At 44.1% G+C, this 17,964-nt stretch overlaps 5 protein-coding genes across 8 annotated transcripts; 2 read left to right on the top strand and 3 right to left on the bottom strand.

Moving 5' to 3' along the window:
• Positions 1 to 6,395: 6,395 nt before the first annotated feature.
• LOC129580990 (60S acidic ribosomal protein P0-like) lies at positions 6,396 to 8,560 on the top strand. The gene is made up of 7 exons (XM_055471793.1): positions 6,396 to 6,548; positions 6,626 to 6,890; positions 7,129 to 7,216; positions 7,315 to 7,461; positions 7,835 to 8,020; positions 8,125 to 8,265; positions 8,323 to 8,560. Exons 2-7 carry the CDS (start codon positions 6,661 to 6,663, stop codon positions 8,500 to 8,502), a joined length of 972 nt encoding a protein of 323 aa, XP_055327768.1. The 5' UTR covers positions 6,396 to 6,548; positions 6,626 to 6,660; the 3' UTR covers positions 8,503 to 8,560.
• A 426-nt stretch (positions 8,561 to 8,986) lies between these two features.
• LOC129580909 (anaphase-promoting complex subunit 2-like) lies at positions 8,987 to 11,741 on the bottom strand. Its single transcript, XM_055471669.1, has 4 exons — positions 11,727 to 11,741; positions 11,319 to 11,551; positions 10,288 to 11,240; positions 8,987 to 10,065 (listed from the first exon to the last, which is right to left on the bottom strand). Exons 1-4 carry the CDS (start codon positions 11,739 to 11,741, stop codon positions 9,209 to 9,211), a joined length of 2,058 nt encoding a protein of 685 aa, XP_055327644.1. The 3' UTR covers positions 8,987 to 9,208.
• Positions 11,435 to 12,888, bottom strand: LOC129581043 (uncharacterized). The gene is made up of 2 exons (XM_055471891.1): positions 12,590 to 12,888; positions 11,435 to 12,489 (listed from the first exon to the last, which is right to left on the bottom strand). The coding sequence occupies exon 2, from the start codon at positions 12,455 to 12,457 to the stop codon at positions 11,933 to 11,935; it is 525 nt and encodes a 174-aa protein (XP_055327866.1). The 5' UTR covers positions 12,458 to 12,489; positions 12,590 to 12,888; the 3' UTR covers positions 11,435 to 11,932.
• Positions 12,889 to 13,073: 185 nt separating this feature from the next.
• Positions 13,074 to 14,928, top strand: LOC129580995 (voltage-dependent anion-selective channel protein 2-like). 3 transcript variants are annotated; one of them, XM_055471798.1, is made up of 4 exons: positions 13,074 to 13,230; positions 13,437 to 13,489; positions 13,561 to 13,732; positions 13,910 to 14,928. In XM_055471798.1, exons 3-4 carry the CDS (start codon positions 13,561 to 13,563, stop codon positions 14,692 to 14,694), a joined length of 957 nt encoding a protein of 318 aa, XP_055327773.1. In that variant the 5' UTR covers positions 13,074 to 13,230; positions 13,437 to 13,489; the 3' UTR covers positions 14,695 to 14,928. The 3 variants fall into 3 exon arrangements, with proteins under 3 accessions (XP_055327773.1, XP_055327775.1, XP_055327774.1); XM_055471800.1 differs by having other exon boundaries at positions 13,552 to 13,732; XM_055471799.1 differs by having other exon boundaries at positions 13,437 to 13,494.
• On the bottom strand, positions 14,888 to 17,731 carry LOC129580994 (heparan sulfate 2-O-sulfotransferase pipe-like). Of its 2 annotated transcripts, none has more exons than XM_055471796.1 (6): positions 17,031 to 17,731; positions 16,523 to 16,602; positions 16,045 to 16,265; positions 15,785 to 15,917; positions 15,400 to 15,563; positions 14,888 to 15,141 (listed from the first exon to the last, which is right to left on the bottom strand). In XM_055471796.1, the coding sequence occupies exons 1-6, from the start codon at positions 17,442 to 17,444 to the stop codon at positions 14,996 to 14,998; spliced, it is 1,158 nt and encodes a 385-aa protein (XP_055327771.1). In that variant the 5' UTR covers positions 17,445 to 17,731; the 3' UTR covers positions 14,888 to 14,995. The 2 variants fall into 2 exon arrangements, with proteins under 2 accessions (XP_055327771.1, XP_055327772.1); XM_055471797.1 differs by having other exon boundaries at positions 15,808 to 15,917; positions 16,133 to 16,265.
• Between the last annotated feature and the right edge of the window lie 233 nt (positions 17,732 to 17,964).

Genomic DNA, 17,964 nt, shown 5'->3' with positions numbered 1-17,964 from the left:
CCCCACGAACTTGACTTGGTTCTGGGTTTTTCTACCTTAATCTCTTGCTTAATTGCAGAACGAACTGGTTCATCAGCGACGGAAGCTGCTCTAGGGAGATATTGGCGAATCATCTCCTGTACTACACTGCGCACAAACTCTTCATCACGTTGATCGGATCCCTTTTTAATCGGGGCTACCTGAACTGCTGCAGTTTCTTTAGTTTCCGTTTTCACCGGGGCATCAGCTGTTTTGATAACTGGTAGCGGCACGACTGGACGCGGCCACTCCTGCTTAGCCTTTTGTAAATGTAAGATACAAATTTCTGGGTCAGCTTTTGCTAAAATTAAGTGTGCAGACTCGTACGGTACGAATTTTGCTTCCTTAGCGACACCAATGCGCTCAGTTAACATCAATGCAGGAATCGCGGGAGACGGCTTAACTCCCACAGGAATTAACGGATCAAAATCGTGTGACCTAATGACGTCCGACATCAGGTGAGTTTCGCGACGGAAGAATGCCGGAGCATTAGGCTGCCTACGCGAGAGACGCCAAGTCATCGTGTTCATATCCAGGATAAAAGGCTTTGTAGCTAAAAAGTCTAGACCTAAAACCACGTGGTCCCTGTCAAAAGTGGAACTGACAAGCATAGCATGCTCAAAAGCCATCCCAAATTCATGGATGGTGACCACCACAGACAACGGCTCGATCAACTGCCTTCCTTGATACGCTGTATGTACAACCCTGCCTTTAATGTGATCCGGGCAACGATGTATATTTAATTTTAAATCTTTAGCCATTTTTAAAGACATAACGGAAATGCTAGAACCTGTATCCAGCATAGTCTTCACTTTCTGATAATTTATGTCGATAACAGAATACCAAGCCTGGGCATCCAGCGTCGGCAACAGGCACACGATCCGCTAGAGGGTACTGCGAAAAGTCCTGGACTTCCATTTTGTTACACTGGGGCGTCGACGAAGACAAACCAGCCGGTAAGTCCAACTCCATCATGTTAATCTGCTGCTGCGGGTTATTGTAGCGTGCCAATAATTCTGCGGATGGCTCATACTGGCGGGGAAGTACAAATTGATTCGTACAACCAGCTGCAGGATGAAGACCATGACAGCGGAAGCAAATCTCGACTCCGCGATTTGTTCGCCATTTATCCTTCAGGATATTTCGTTCATCAAACGGAGGCTGACTACCGGCCTGCTGATTTTGCCGGTAACTCTGGTTATTCTGATTTTGTTGGCGATTATTATTGTTGTTATAGCCACCTCGTCCGCGGTAATTATTATTATTATTTCGATAATTTCCACGATTATTACCGCCATCATAATTGTTGTTATTCGCAGAGCCATTCTGTTGGTACTGCTGATCGAAATTCTGCACCGGTTGTTGGAACGGCTGCATAACCGGCATCATTGGATTCATCATTTGAACTGGGACAGCCATAGGAGCCTGCATAGGAATTGGTTGCGGGAAGGTCTCTGCAAATTGTACCGGTGTTGTTGCTCAACATATTGCGGCTGTTGAAACACCGGGACAGGGACAAACTGCGGCTAACATTCAGGACAGGCTGCACAGGAGCCACCGAATTCTGCGGCTGAGGAATCACTGTCTCCGTGTACGAACGTGAATATCCTCCGCGATTGTTGCCATAATTTCCGCGGCCTCCCGGTTCGAATAATTTCCTCTCTGCGACGAGCCACCGCGGCCGCCTCGATTTTCATAATTCGCATTATTATTATTGCCGGCACTTCTGGGCTTCCCGCAGGAGCATTTCTCTGTTGATTCAGGTGTCTTCTTATCTTTATTCATGCGCTTCAGTTTTTCGCATTCTGTAATTTCTTCTCAAATTCCGCATAATTTTTAGGTGCCGCATTATAAATTTCACGGAACCATGCCGGCCGATGTTCCTGTACGCCATCAAGGAGTGCCTCCACCTGCTCTTCGTCAGATGTTTTTAGTTCCTCAAACCATGGGAGGAAACTATCCAGGTAGGCACGGACTGGTTCATAAAATTCCAATTTACGATTATTCATTTTTCGGCGAATATCGGCTTTAGACAAAGAACCATTAAAATGCTCCACAATAGCCGGCTTAAAGAAATCTGACCACGATTTGCCTTTATTGTCCTTCCAGAATTTTTCAAACCATTGAAAAGACGGACCGGTGAATGCACCGATTACTCTGCGACACGTTGTCTCATCATTCCAGTTATTCGTGGCTCTACATTGTTCGACGTTCATGAGCCATCTTTGAATTTTTTCCGGATGAGCGTCATCAAATGCGAGTAACTTCATGCCACCTACCGTTTTATCGCTGTCTTTTTCCACAATTTTCGCTAAAAGCTCAACAACGCTTTCTTGTGTAAGCGTCGTTCTATCCGAAATTTGGGTCTGTTTATTTAGCCATTCCTCCAGCTGAGGATTTCTAGACATGGACTCATTACTGGTCGTGCTACTGGGGCGACGGTGTTCATCATCCATTAGGGCATCGTCCATCAGTTCATTTTCTGTATCAGAACTGTCTCTATTTTCTGTTCCTCGCATCTGGCGACTAGATTCGTCAGCTGTTCTTTTCAGAATTTGCTGGCGTAAGTCTGTTGAGCCATTTTTCCTCTGTTTGGCAGGTGCCGTTTCCTTGAATTTGACTTTCTGACGATGAACGGCATGGTCTGACCTCCGAGAATTCGACTCGTGATTCCTGCCTAGGCCTGCGTAAGATGCCAGCCGGATTACTGCCAGTAGCTATAGGCTGATCCACGTATGACGAGAAATTTTGGGATTAAATGGCGTAAAAGGGAGGACGTAATACGTCTCCTGTTGCTACCGGCGCCCTTTGAAAGTATCCTTCACCACCGCCAAGAGCAGCATCTGTATTTCGAAGCCGACGAAGTTCGTCATATGCCTGCTTTAGATCCACTTCCATCTTGGTAAGTTGATCTTGTTTTCATGCCATTCCCTTCGGCATTGCGCATTTTCTTCATACAGCCGATTACACCTTTCAGACTTTTCATATGCGTCGGCCTGTGCTGTATTTTTTCGCTTGAATCGCGTTCTCACAATTATCGCATCGTTTATCCTTTTTCGAATCTTTTAATTCCTTTGGGCCTTTTGAACATTCTCTCGCTCTGTAGTCAACAGACCCTGCAGTCTCAATTTCCTTTTGGGACGCATCATCCTTTCCTTGGGAATATGCATCGCCGACTGAAGACTTATTGTTCAGCTGCACTCGCTTGTGTGAGTTCGCTGTAGAGAGTCTTCCGCATCTTTAGCCCGTTTCTTTTCATCTTCCAAATCTTTGGTAAGTTTTGACCAGGTTCTGCGCATCCGTCAAATTTTATTAGTTAATTTATGCGCATCTTTCTCAGAATTACAATCTTTCTGAGCTTTCGAGAGCTTTTGGTTCAAATCAGTTATTTGTTTCGTTAATTCCGGTGCCGGTTGCGCACTGAGGCCATCAATCGTAGCTTTCGCGTTTGAAAGATCTCTGGGCATCTTCCAACTGTTTTTCAAGATTACGATTCGTGTCTTTAAAGTATCGCGCTCATCTTGCATTGCGTTAAATGCGGCCTCCGCATTTCTGTTGGTTGTCTTAAGGTGTGCAAATTATCATTCGCAATGCGTATTTCGTTGGCCAATCTGTCATTTTCTATTTGTTCGTTTTCAAATTTAATGCGCATTTCATTGAAATCTTTTGAAATTTCAATTTTCGTTTCGTTCCGCATCTACACGAGCGTCTAGAGACATAGTATTACCCATTTCATCTACTTTTGTTTTTGTAGATGCGATGAGCGTGAGACTTTGGATCAGTACAGGCATAGTTTGCCGAATATAAACCCACGTCCTGGTCAGTTTCTGCCGCAGCTAACTGCTCATCGACTTCCCTAGCTTGGGTAAGAAGTCCTCATCTGGTTGCTCAAAATCTTTTCTGACACAAAACTATGTAATTTTAGCTGTGCCGGGTGGAATGTCATTGTTCCACCACGAATGCTTTTGCTTGCTCTTGTTTCAGATCCTTCGGAGATATCCGCTTTGTCCGCAGCCGCCAACGCTATCAAATTATTGTCCGACTGGGACGACTGAGGTTCTGTTTGGCTCTCGGCCACGCTTGGAGTTTCCGATATGGGTTCATCCAATATCGCACCGGATGCCTGAACTGGCATTTTCTCCTTGGCACCGCGCGTGACGCGCTCATTTGCTGTTTGTTTTTTGGGAGTTTTTCCGGTTGCTTTTGACGCTGTAAGCGCAGCTTGGGCCGCCTCTCTGCGTCTATTCAAATCTTCCGTATATTCTGGCAGCCACCTGTTTGCATCCTGTAAGGCAGCTTTAAACTGCTCATCAGTAATGTCCAGGTAAGCTTCAGGGATACATCCTCGTACTCAATCCAAGGTTTAAAATGCTGGTAATCTCGTTTTGGAATTTAAGTACCGCCTGATTTCCTGGTAATCAATCCATGACTTCCACAGAATGCATCTTGTGCTTCTGGTGGTTCGACATTAAGAGCGATGTACATTAAATTCAACGGATTTCTTTGCGTTAAATTTAAACTTGTCTGAGCTCTCGATCCATCGTACGCCCCAATAATCACTTTGTTATCTGGGATCTTACGCGGTGGTGGGCGATTTCTAGGAATCGAACCGCCCGACATTTCTGCTTTTATTTTAAATAACCTTTGCGGCTAATTAAAATAAAAGGTACAGCAGCGATTGTGCTACTGGTTCCAAAATTGCAATTGTGCAATTATTGTCTCAATCACTTCCCAATCCTCCTTTTAGGTTTGAATTGTTCAGTGAGTTTAGACACAGCGAACCTTTGCGGTTTCGACTGTAACAAATTCTAAAATTACACTGCTGCACTTTGCGTGCTGCTGTAATTTTAGAATTCACAGGTCAATCACCGTTTGCCGGTGTTTACCTTTTCACGGTCAACTCTCTAGCTGCTGATTTTGGCTACCGCTTGCGGCTTGCCTTTATCAGTCTGCTGGAGATCGTTATCTCACCTGGCCACTGACAATGGCTCGGTGCTTACTATCTGCTCTATCTGCAGGCCAGGTGCACTGACACTGCAGATTACACTTTACTGCCGCGGTTACTGCTTGCGCAGACAACCCGGAAATTACCCACACAGACACCAATAAATTACACAGCCGACCTTTGAGGTTTCGACTGTTAAATTCTACGGTCCAATTTAAATTAAATTAAATTTAATTGGCGAGGAAGCTCACCAGTGAGGAAGCTCACAATTGCGAGGAAGCTCGCTAAAAACAAATTAACTAGGCCAGATCGGGAACGCTGACCTCCTTCGGCGTACCTTTGCGGTTCGACGCCTTTCTGTACGGACCACTTTTACAAATAAATTACCATCAACTATCCACCAATAATTTTCTGTTACACCGGGAAAATTAAAAGACACCGGTGGGCGCCATGTCGTGTATAAGCGTTCACGCCGATTAAGGCTCCATGAACAATCTTTACTCTTCCACGCCTGTAATGCTCAATCGGTAGGCACTCGTACTCTCAAACTGTAACAGAAGAACTAAGGTGGAAATAGACGAACGATTCAGGAATACGAGAAGATCAGGAATCCCTCAGGAACGAGCTAACCACAACTTCCGGTCGCGAGTCCTGTGAGGATCGGCAAGAGCTAGGACGATTGTGTCACGAGCAAACCTGTATACTAAGCGATAATCCGGGAGCAACTATGCACTTCAGTAGGAACAAGTATTGCTGTCTCTTCATCCAATTCACATCACAGTTCACAACGCTAGGAAATCGTAATTAGGAGCAGTCTCAGAAGTAAATCTCAGACTACTGATCCCGATATTAGGCATCACCAGAACTTATATAGACTTTGCGTTATGACATCATATACATCGCTAGTAAAAGAGAACAGCAAATCACAGCATTGATGATTGACTAGATTATCCGTTATGTTGCAGGTGGAAGGCGGACAGTCAGCATCCGTACGTACATCCGGCGTATGATCTTACTCCCATACGTCATGCGAAAAAAAACACTGTTAACGATATGATCGTCGTTCGTCGATATCAGAGCAAAGCTCTTATAAAATTTGATGTGCATTTTTCATATTTGGAATGTCTTGCGAAATTCTTTTCGAAATCTGAATGCTGGGTCATGACGACTTTTGCTGTACATACCTCTACCGCAGTCGTGGGGCGGTCTGAGGCTTCGTATCAAAAAGGACTGGACTGGTGAGCACTCCAGAGTCCATAGGGCTTGCTTTCTGGCATAAGGCATTGGTTCTGAAGCCTTCGACAGCACAGCAGCAGGCCGCTACGTCCGAAGTCATGACGTGGTAGATCAAACTTGGTCTGGTAATCTCCTTGTGTATCATAAGCGAAGGCATATGATGCGGAACAGAAGCAGAAAGAATTGCGCCGCTAACGAGAACCAGTCAAGCATCTGCTGCATAACGTAAACGAAACCGGCAGTGCCATCGTGTTATTTCCGAGGCATTTCAATAATTTCATTTACGCAGTAACAATTTTGAAATTCTCCAATTCTTTGAAAATTTTCGGACATCTTTAATTTTGTTGTGGTGAGTGCTGGCTGCTATAATAATTTAGCAGATAATTTGAAACCTTATCGAATATCTACCGCTCGGAATCTCTGTAGGTCTTTAAACCTTCGGGCAATCTTGCACTACTAAGATGGTGCGAGAAGACCGCACATCGTGGAAAGCCAAGTACTTCACTAAGATCGCGGAGTTGTTCGAGGAGTACCCGAAATGCTTCGTGGTCGGTGTGGACAATGTGGGATCCAAGCAGATGCAGCAGATCCGTACATCGCTGCGAGGACATGCCGTCGTCCTCAACGGAAAGAACACCATGATCCGTAAAGCTCTGCGCGGCAAACTGGAGGCAAATCCCGGTCTTGAAAAGTACGGGCTTCGTAATTAGCCTTTGTATTTTATGCTAGTTCTTCAGCCTCAGTGTTTTCAAGAAAGTTTTCTTTTTCAACATCCATAGCTTCGTGCAGCAGAGGATGAATGTCCCGTGTTTATGAGTTCTTTGATTTAAATTTTGACGTCGCTATACTGAAACTGCACACAAGTTACAAGTACCCACATTCTAAAAAAAAACTTGCAAAAGATAATATATAAAATTATTGCATTGCAGACTTTTGCCGCATGTTAAGGAAAACATCGGCTTCGTCTTCACGAAAGGCGATTTAGCGGAGATCCGCGATCTGCTGTTGCAGAATAAGGTGAGCTGTCGCCTGCCGGTTCCGTAAAAGATACGTCTTGCAGTTGCTTATTTTCCCTTTATGTGGATTCTGCAAACATTAACACGGTCTTTCTTTAGGTTGCCGCCCCGGCGAAAGCTGGCGCTTTGGCACCCGTCGATGTCCGAGTGCCGCCCCAGAATACCGGGTTGGGCCCGGAAAAAACATCTTTCTTCCAGGCTCTGCAAATTCCCACGAAGATCGCTAAGGGTACCATCGAAATTTTGGTAAGTTCTGAATTTATTTTGCTGACGTCTGTTGGAAGAATTAAACGCTGTCGGATTTCCTGATGGATAATCTACCCTGTAGGGTTTTGTTCTCTGTAGCATGTAAGATTTTAATTTACGGTTGACGCTTTTTATGATTTTTAAGTATGTTACTGTATGTAAAATGTTGCGTGTGTACTTTTGTGTCTCGATTTTATGATGATTGGTCAGCCTTGAATCTTGGCGATGCCATGCCTAGAAATAGGGGACCACTTGGCCTCTCACCTTGATTAATGATATTTCGACCAGCAACCTGAAACTGCAGAAGTCAACCTACTATGGCGTTAATAACCAATAACAGTACCGATGTTGAAAGTATAATTTATTGTGACAGACTGAAGTCCATCTAATCAAGCAAGGCGACAAAGTGGGAGCTTCGGAAGCTACCTTGTTGAACATGTTGAAAATCTTCCCATTTTCCTATGGTTTGATTGTTCGACAAGTGTACGACAACGGCAGCACATACGAGCCGGGAATTCTTGACATCACGCCGGAGGTCCTGCGTGCGAAATTCATGGAGGTAAATCGAAGCTTTAACTCTGGATTGTATACTGGAAACGTTTCTCGCGCTGGCTTGTTAATTAACGAACGCATGAACTTTTGGAGCTGAGAGTGATATTTTAGGGAGTTTCGCACATCGCGGCTTTGAGTTTGGGTGTGGGATACCCGACTAAAGTTTCGGCGCCCCATTCGATTCTTAACGGCTTCAAGAACCTCGTGGCCGTTGCTGCTGAAAGCGATCTATCTTTCAAGCAGGCGGAGAAGGTGTGTAAAGAAGCTTTAACAGTTAGTGTATTGATAATCCACTATACTTCGTGGCAGATGTTGGAGATCCTTAAGGATCCTGCCAAGTTCGCTGCTGCTTCCGCTGCAGCGGCTGCATCTTCGAAGCCAGCCGCAGCTCCGGCCGCAGCTGCTGCTAAGGAAGAAAAGAAAGCCCCGGCGAAAGAAGAAAAGGAGGAAGAAGAAGACGATGGTGGTTTTGGTGGTCTATTCGATTAAATTGTGTAGACGACAAAACTTGCGTGTTGGAAAATTAAAAATAAAGACTTTTTATGTGCTTCGTTCTGTGGAATTTCCGTTAGTCGGATAGTTCGGTGCACTGTATGGAGTCCAACATGCGGTGGTGCACAGCGATGACATTCAAAAACGTCAGAATAACTCGGGATCCACACTTCATTTGATATGACATTATGCTGACAGTAGCACACAAGTTTGAAGTGTTAACACTTACCAAAAAGCAAGAGAAAGTAGATATTAGGTTTTGGGTATGGACGCTAAGTTTCGTGAAGGATTTGAAAGACGTGGGACTCACAGTTTTTGAAAGGCTGTTGACTAGAGACTTTAATTTTTGCCTTGCCTCTTGTAGTTCAGATCCGAATTTCTGGGAGGGGATTATAAGTATCTACATAATAGTGAGAATACGTACTACAAGTCACTGGAGTTTGCTGTTCGAACCAAAAATTTATTAACTTTCGAACCGATTACTAAATTCGCAACAAGCTGGTGTAAACATTTATTCACATTTAACACTTCAAAACACCGTACACAATTGAAAAACAGCCGTACGAAATACCAAGTGACCCAGGCAGGTGTTCCTGTCTTCAAACTTTCGCTATTAAAGAAAACTGCAACGAAAATTGTAAAGCATTAAACACGCAGAGTTACGTGCTTAACATAATACGATAAATACGAAAAACAAATCGACTTAAGAAGCTGTGGCCTCTTTTTTCGGAAGCGAATATCGGTTATTACTGAACACCAATTCGCGCGCCCGTACTTTGGCATCCAGATATTGCCGTAGGTGGTCAATGGTAACGTCCTTCTTCGTTTGTCCCCGAATGATAAACATTCTTATCATGGAGAATAGTCGGTCAATCGTTATTGTCGGCACATTGTTCAATACCGTCGTCATATATTTCCAAAACATTTGCAACTGAATGTGTACATTCTGTTCGTCCTGATTATTCTCCGCAACATACCGTACAGCTGATTCAATTTCCTCATCTTCCATTCTTCTCAAATCTTCCTCGGATAAAAATGATCCTTCCGCCACAATGGAAAAGACGTCCGGCTCGCTTTCCTCCAGCACGTTGCGTCTCTGCCAGTAGTTTAACTTCCGTTTTAATAACGACGCAGAAATTCCCACCGCTTCCGCCAGATCATCCATTGGCCATCTGGGCTGCTCGACAAACTTTAGAATAATGGCGGCATACACGGGGTTACACTTAATATTCATCTTCCGTCCATCGTCCAGGATAAGATCAAAGTTGACATGACCCAATTCCGGCCGAGAATCCACTGTTCTAGTCAGCGATATCTCTTCAAAGTACTGCTTGTATCTGAGCATGGCCGATTCCAAGACTGTTGGCACGCGCAGTTTCTCAGTCCGGATTTCTGGCCAGTAATTGTGAGAAATAACTAAAGCACTGACAGGGATGCCTAAGGGAATCCGTTTTTCGCTAGTGCCCAGTTCCAGCCTTTCCAGGATTTTTTGGTGAAACTTCTGAGAATCAGCGGCATCGCGGCTCATAACGTCGGAACGTTGTAACAGATTTTCCGAATCTTACCAAGGTGAGATCATGGAAACTTTTACAAACTGTACTGAAATCAGCGGCATACGCGGCTCGATAACGTTGGAACGTTGTACTGTCAGATTTTTTCGAATCTAAAATACTCGGGTGAGATCAAATTATGTGTACCACTTCAACGTGTACATAAATGCCAGTGCGTGGTACCACCGTATCACTGCAATAGTTTTAAATTGTAACCAAAAGTTTACGACATACCGCTTCGTCATCATTTTGAGATGTTTAGATTCTTCCTCTGAATCGAAAGAATAATACCCCAAGAGTTTCTCAGCAAGAATCAGCTGGTATTCGTTGATGAATACATCCTGCCCACCGTAAATGCTCATTAGCAGTTCTATTGTGTCGGCCTGACGGTCTGTTCTGGCAGACGACGGCAACAGTTCCGCGTAAATGGGATCCGGCATCCAAGTTTTCCAGTTTTCCATATCAATGTCGGAAATGGCACTCTTAATGTTATGCTGCATTTGGGCAATGACTGCTTCCTCCTCTTCGATCATCACATCCAACGCCGGCAGCGTGGTTTTCCGATGATAAAGATCCCGTGACGAACTGATATGCGTTATATGCGACATAATGCATCGTACTGTGTCGGGCCGGGATCGCAGGTACACTCTCACAGGCTCACAAACCAGATCCTGAATTACCCGAGATGGGTCGATGATACGAAGCGCACGTATTGCCGCCGTATACACGGCCAAGATATCTAGCGTATTGAGTCCTGGACGCAATAATTTACAATGAAACTGGCGCTGGAGCGAAACAATTATTCCATGCACAACGTCCTGTGACGTATGGTCCATCAGCTCTTTTAGTTCCATGAAGCTCTGCCGAGATTTTGGCCACTGCAGCAGCAAATCGAAAAAGCTCTCAATAACAGCGTGAATATACTCCTGAGTAGCATATTCAAGGATCAGCGAGGTTATCAAGTCTAATGGTGCACACTCCGCTGACGTGTCTTGTTGGAAGACATTGTGAAGAAATGAGCTCAGCGAATGGAAGGAAGTAACGTCCAGATGGCGCTTCCCTTTATCACCAGCACCCGGAGTATTCCCGTTAGCTAAACAATGGGAGACGTGCTCTTTGATCCGCTTATCACAGAGAATCTGCAAGGCTGGCACCAGTATCTGTTCCGCCAACTCCAGTTCAAGCCTGATAAAAAAATACTTGTAACAAACGTCAGCTGTTTGCAACATTCGAAACCGAAAGCCACTTGCGAACGGAACTTACACTGTGCGGTGAAACAAATCCACTTCTCCTAAAAATGTATCTTTAGCTTCAGCATCCCAGCCAGGCAGCGGCTCATTGCCGATGAGGCCTAAATAAGTTTCATAGATAGTCACCACATAGCGATCCAGCGCCGTAACTGCTCCAGACAGTCGCCAAAATGCTTCTGCACTTGGTTGACGAGCATGTGAAATACCACTTCTTCGGAAATCATTCCATCCGGACAGAATAGATCCCTATCCAAAACCATAATGCCTTGATCCGTCGTGATATCCGAGGTGACGTCGTGCGCAGTATGAAAGATTTCGCTGGGCGTTGGCTCATTGTGATCCACAGTGTGATCGGCTGACAATAACGAACGACGAAAAGTCGTATCCCATTCTCCTCCTCTCGTTCGTTTATTAGCCTGACTGAGGCGCCCGACATTGGGAGTGAACAGGCATCCAGCCGAGTCAGGTGTGTTGGGGTTAGAAAATGCGGCATACAAAACAGGCTCGACAAAACCCAGATCAATCTCCTCCAGAAGATCGGACACGGAATATTCCACGTGTTCCGCTGGAAGCACCTCACTGACGGAGAACAACTCGCGAATTTTCACTTCAATCCCATGCAGTACACTACTCAATCCCATAAATGCCATCACCACTGTTTTCGGCTTTGGGATCGTTCCTTTCCGCCATGGCTGCCGTCATGAAACGGTCGAAAAACGGAAACAGCTTGGATTCCATGAAGAGCAGCGAGCGTCGCACTACTTTATCCCAGGCTGCCTCGATGCGATTGCATAGTAGACTCTCCTGGATGTCACTGGATGCTTCTGTCAGCTGCAGACACTGCATCCATTCCGTCACGCCGGGCCATGTCGTGCAGTCAACATAGCTGGGCATGCGCAGATGCTGCTGTTCTGCTGGCTGTGTTGGTTGCTTCAACGATGATCGCGGTTGTGCATTGAATGCAGAGGCAACGTGTTCCTTCAGATTTTGATAGGGCAACGACAAGGGATGATTGGAAAGATCTCTACGCAGTCGCTTGTGTGGGGGTTGATTTTCAATGTCTGAATTGGACTTCTGAATGGGAACGATACGCTGGCGACGGGAAAAAAGTCCCGACAACTCATCGATAACGCAGTCCGTCCGTGGAGGCATTGCAAGGAATACTTTCCCCTTTCTGCGAAATTCTGCAAACAGACGATTAAGGTAAGTAACGGCGAGTAGTAATGAGTACTGCAACACAATGATACAATTAAAAACCTTTGCTTTAGCTGCTGGAGATCTTACTGTTTCCAAGTTTTCCAGCTGATAAAAAATCCCTAAGTCTTGAGCGGCAGTCGTCAGATCCAGTCTGCACATCAAAAATTTGCCATCTTTGGAATAGTAATCCACGGAAATATTGCTACCACTGTGATTCTGACAGTATTATGTGGTTACTGGTTATAAGATGTAAACTTTTCAAAATCGGTAAAAAAAGTTAAAAGGTAAATGAACTTCCACTTGTGACTTGTCCAACTTTTTAATTACTAATTTAAATCCCACATTTGTATTGATCTTTCTTTACGAAGCCTTAAGTACTTTGAGGGCTGTTTGCCAGTGTTTGACGTTTTCAGTTGTTTTGACGCGAAGTTTTTAAAATAGTTGCTAGTGGTGGATGAGAGCGTAAGACTAAGTAACTGCAATGGTGCACGGAGAGATAGGTGGCCACTCCCTCCGCATGGTTTCCGCCACCTTCGACTCAATGGCCACCGCTTTGGCCTTTGCACTCCATTCAGTCCTCTGCCTGCATCCGAAAAGATAGAAAAAAGCTCCTCACAAACGTCGACGCGTTTATGACTTAACGATTGACCAGAATTCAAAGGGCGAATCATTCTCACGGTATTTGGTTGTTCCTGAGCTGATCACATAATTTTGAATTGGTTTTTTCGGTAAGTAAATGCTAGATCTGAATTTCGTTATAACCGAAGCTTCAGTTAATGTGGTTTGGGCCGACCATTGCTCACTCTGGGGATTCGGAGCCAAGAGGTTTCAAAGCGCTGGCGGTTCTCTACATCTACTTGTTGAAAACGCTTTCTCAGTTTTTCTGCTTGTTCAGGTTTATAGTATCAGTTGTTAACATATATTGCTTGTTTAGGTCCAACGTTGATGCCGTTGTAGTGATTTCGTAACCAGTGTTAATCAAGAAAAGTGAGGTTTGGCATGATTTGTTTTGACCGGATGACGAAATCGCCAAACTCCCTTAAACTCAGATTTTACAGATGGCAAGAGTCATGGATAATCGTCCCGCAGACGGCAAGACCAATTTCTCCACTTCATACATCCGAGAACAGCCGCTTCAGGTGTCTAGTGCTCCGGTTGGGGAAATTCCGCCGGCATTTGCGGATTTGAACCAAAGCATTAGAGACCTGTTCACAAAAAATTACCATATCGGTGAGCGCCAACCCTCAGCGGCCATAGTTCTGTGCGGTTGTATTTCGAAAATCAAAGTTTGTGGATGCATTTGTTTGTGGTTTGGTGTTTGTGCATCAAAGTTTTTGGTGGTTTGGTGAAAAAATGTCCGTTTCTAAAAGGTTGTGGTATGTGTAAATATTTTTTGGGTTTGCATAGGTTTCGCGAAAGTCGACATAAAAACCGTCACCGCCAATGGCGTCCAAATCCGTGGTATCGGACAGCAGGACATTGGGTCGGAAGCTCCGCGTGCCTTTGGCTCTCTGGAGCACAAATACGTCCAGCGCAGTTACGGGCTGACACTAATTGAAAGATGGTCCACGGACAACATGGTCACAATGGAGGCCTCAGTGGAGGACAAATTTCTTGCCGGAGCCAAAGCCACCTTCTTGGCCGGTCTCTCTGCGCAGACCGGCAAACGCAACGCTGCACTCAAGTTCGCCTACAAGCGACCGTTCATCCACCTGACGACGGACGTGGATCTGGACTTTGCCGGTCCCGTTGTCCGCTCATCCGCGGTATCCTCGTATAACGGCGTGCGCATTGGCGGGAATGTCGTGGTGGACACGGCCAAATCGGCCATCACCCGCTACAATCTGGCGCTGGGCATGGGCGGACCGCGCTACACACTGCACGCCGGTACTACCCATTTCCGCGACTTCGAGATGGGCGTATACAACCGCGTGGATCCCAATCTGGAGGTGGGATTCCAGTCCAACTTCTCCACAACGGGAGGAAATACGCTGCTGGCTTTGGGAGCCAAGTACGACATTGATCCGACGGCCTCGGTGAAGGCCAAGCTGGACACGGTGGGACAGCTGGGCGTCAGCTACACTCAGGAGCTGCGCAAAGGCGTCAAATTGACCCTGTCCACGTTGATTAACGGAGCCAATCTGTCAGGAGGTGGACATCGCTACGGCTTCGGTTTGGAAGTGGACGTTTGAGCTATTCACTGCAACGCTCGATTCAGTTATGATGTTGTGTTTGTCATTATGCGTACTGTACACGGGCTTTGATCATTTGGAGTGTTACTAGCATTCTGGCAGTTATCGGGTGTGGACAGTGTGTCGTGGGAATTGAAATCCCCTTCTGGCTCTTATTTGTCATTAATTGTTTGATTGGTTTGAATTTGTTCTTTTGTTTTATCGTGAATATCTATAAAGCCGGCATTTTACAAACGGTAATTGCCTCTTGAAGAGAACTCGTTGAATTCTATCACAGTCTAACATATCGAATTTTAAAGGCTCATCTTATCAGTTGCGCCTGAAAGTGCAATCTGTCGCGTATGAAATCGTAAAATTCGTACTCCGCCGTCAGATTTTTCCGGATTACATCTTTGACATCTTGGGAAACATCTTGTTTGCGGTTCAGTCCTTTGTTAATAACATGATCTGTAATCCACACAATGGCAGTTGTATTGTAAGTAGAAGTACGAGTAATTCTAATTTACACTGTGGCGTACATGTATCTGGATGACCATCCCAGTTTGAGTAAGAACGTACACATTTGAAATTTTGCACATTACTTCTGCACAAAGTGTCAGAAAATTCTGTAAATCCGATTTCACGTTACGTTGGCTCACTTGACTGCTTCTAACAATAAGTAAGCACAAGATGTGAGAAATATCGTTTTCACCCAATTTTTCTTACCTTGGCTAGCCTTATAAAGTTCCACAACACCGGAAAAATATTGCGGCAACTGATGCTGCAGGACGCGAAGTGTAATATCGATATCTTCAAGAACACCGACCACCGTAAAGAATTTCTCAACATTTTCTTTGGCTGTTTCCAGTGCCCATTTGCTATTGTGATTTCTGTTATAAAAAACCATTCTTACAATCGGGCAACATGATATTTGAAGTGATATGAATATACGTATAGGTATATTGAATATGCCTTGTCTATGATCACACGATTTTATTTGCGTAATAATAACAGCCCCCGTTTTTTGCAACTGGCTTTTTTCTTCATTAAGTAAACTGCGCTTTATATCTTAAGCACGAAATCTAAGAAGGCAGTTAGAACAGATTCTGACCTCACATAGCTGGCCGCACTTACGAGCATTCGATGTCTTGACCGCAAAAGAAAGCAATCATATTTTTTATGTACATGCCGTCCACTAAGCGACAATCGTAGTCTTTGGCTTTCCGTATGCAATGTTCCAAATCCTGCAAACTGCTTGGTTAATACTTACTATTATCATTAATTTATTAGTTTCGCAAGCTAGTTAGCTACACAAAATTAATTTTATATTTCACTCACTGAGCGAATCTTTTGTCCAGTCCCTTTACTTACCTTTGATCATTAACATCGAAGCACGAAAGCAACAATGAAAGAACAACTGACGGACATCGCGCCAAATTGCGTTTGTGCCGGCACTCACCTCATCGTACCATTTCCGCTCACCCTGTTCGGTGCCTTTTTTCTGGAGCCTTCTCCGGAAGTAAAATTCGGAGATGAACCGATCGGTGGGATCACGAATCATGTTTATATAAATCGGATTTGGTTGTCCAAACCTACAACCATACTGAACCAATATCTACTATATACTTCAAGATCCTTGCGATTGTATTGCAAAAGACTTAGAATCAAACCTAAGTAAAAAAAATATATACAGTACGTACCAAGTATATAAAATCAGTAAGTACAGTACTAATTAATGATATCATAGTGAGGTGTGATCTGAAGCGCTAAAGTGTTGTTTGGCAAACGTACAAGCACTTAATTGTAATCTGTAGAAGTATGCATAGTTTTATACAACTGGCTTTCTTACCTGGTAAAATCCAGAAAAAATAAGTGGCGATCAAAAACACTTTTTACAGGGAGTTTCATAAATTGCTGGACGAATGATTTCTAAAAGAACGAAAACAATCTATATTGCGCCATATGCTAACGAAGCTAAAAATCACAAGAAACTGTAAGTTCGCATACCTATGTTTCGCTTCATCAAACATTACAAAGACCTGACATAAGAAACTAACAGAAAACTGTTCTGTTATTGATGATTTCTCAAAAGAGACATTTCTATAGATGTTTATGCTTATGCCATAATCTGAAGTCTAGAGCAGTAGTACTGTTAAAGCAGCAGTAATTTAACGTTAGTAGGATTTTCTATCATTGGATTAAGCAGTACCGATATAATCAGGCTATCAAAATTTCACAAGATTGACGTTACACCGGAAACAGCAGTATTGAGGACCGGCTCTCTGGTTAATTACTAATTAACAACTCCATAAGTTAAGTACTATTTGTGTCAGTACATATATGTAAATTTATTTGACCTGCATATCTTGTGTTGCTAGAAACCAGTCATCCAGAAGCGGTGAGGATGTATAAATGAACGGGTTACTTGCAGTTAGATTTTTCAAGAGCGAATTCAACGTCGAACTGCCGCACTTTGGAACACGGTTGTAAAACAACCGTGGATTACGGTTTTGCAGATCACTGGCGACAAATTTACGCATGACACCAGAATCTACTTTTAATCCTGGTGCCATATTTGATTGCGGATGTGGATTTTGATCAAATAACTGGAGCCATCCCGAACGCAATAAAGCCAGCGACAAGAGCGATAATATAATTAAAATAAATCCATAACACCACAGTCGTTTTCCCTGCATTCGAAGACAATAGTAATTCGCGTACAAGAACCGGCGCAACCGTGAAGGAGGTGCCTTCATTTCATTATCTCCCATAATATTATTTTCCGCATAAAATTAGATTGATCAGCCAGCGATAATCGTTAGAAAAAATGCTGCACGATCCTAAATAATTGTTTCAACAATCGGCAGCAATAACGTTCCGGCTCATCTTAACCCAATCATATTTAAAAATGGATCTGCAATTAAAGCATACTAATTATACTGTACAAGCACATCTGTACTCTACTCGTAGGGTAGGTGAATTAGCAACGTTAGAGCATGCACTTAACATACTCGTATATGGTAATACAGACACAGTACCCAAAAATGTTACCTACAACACTGTGCGGTTTCCAGTTGTAATTCAAAGCGCATGAAGCAGAAATATTCAAGGTGTACTGCTGCTGACAATTTGAAGTGTCCTGGGGCACCAAGCCTTAACCTGCTCATAACTTCATGTAGAAAAGAGTTAAAATATATTAATTTAGGTCAACGGTCTTGGTGGTGGCATCCCATTAACAAGTACTGTACAGATACAGTATGCTGCTTGCGAATGTTGCGATCTTTTGACCAC

Source organism: Paramacrobiotus metropolitanus, unplaced genomic scaffold (assembly GCF_019649055.1).
Source record: "Paramacrobiotus metropolitanus isolate TYO unplaced genomic scaffold, Prichtersi_v1.0 Parri_scaffold0000005, whole genome shotgun sequence".
In the NCBI taxonomy this organism is placed as follows: Eukaryota; Metazoa; Tardigrada; class Eutardigrada; order Parachela; family Macrobiotidae; genus Paramacrobiotus; species Paramacrobiotus metropolitanus.
This window is presented reverse-complemented; position numbering and strand designations above follow the sequence as displayed.

Bases quoted from the DNA above. Each gene is read 5' to 3' on its own strand.
- LOC129580995 (XM_055471798.1), top strand. From the start codon at position 13,561: ATGGCAAGAGTCATGGATAATCGTCCCGCAGACGGCAAGACCAATTTC. The intron at 13,733-13,909 runs GTGAGCGCCAAC...GGGTTTGCATAG, and splicing joins CACAAAAAATTACCATATCG to GTTTCGCGAAAGTCGACATA.
- LOC129580909 (XM_055471669.1), bottom strand. The intron at 11,241-11,318 runs GTAAGTTCCGTT...TTTTTTTATCAG, and splicing joins GATTTGTTTCACCGCACAGT to GCTTGAACTGGAGTTGGCGG. The intron at 10,066-10,287 runs ATGTCGTAAACT...CACCTTGGTAAG, and splicing joins CAAAATGATGACGAAGCGGT to ATTCGGAAAATCTGTTACAA.
- LOC129580990 (XM_055471793.1), top strand. From the start codon at position 6,661: ATGGTGCGAGAAGACCGCACATCGTGGAAAGCCAAGTACTTCACTAAG. The intron at 6,891-7,128 runs GTACGGGCTTCG...ATTGCATTGCAG, and splicing joins GCAAATCCCGGTCTTGAAAA to ACTTTTGCCGCATGTTAAGG. The intron at 7,217-7,314 runs GTGAGCTGTCGC...GTCTTTCTTTAG, and splicing joins ATCTGCTGTTGCAGAATAAG to GTTGCCGCCCCGGCGAAAGC.
- LOC129580994 (XM_055471796.1), bottom strand. From the start codon at position 17,444: ATGGGAGATAATGAAATGAAGGCACCTCCTTCACGGTTGCGCCGGTTC. The intron at 15,564-15,784 runs GTCAGAATCTGT...TTTTTATAACAG, and splicing joins AGTGCGGCCAGCTATGTGAG to AAATCACAATAGCAAATGGG. The intron at 15,142-15,399 runs GTAAGAAAAATT...TGTGGATTACAG, and splicing joins ACTTTATAAGGCTAGCCAAG to ATCATGTTATTAACAAAGGA.
- LOC129581043 (XM_055471891.1), bottom strand. From the start codon at position 12,457: ATGCCTCCACGGACGGACTGCGTTATCGATGAGTTGTCGGGACTTTTT.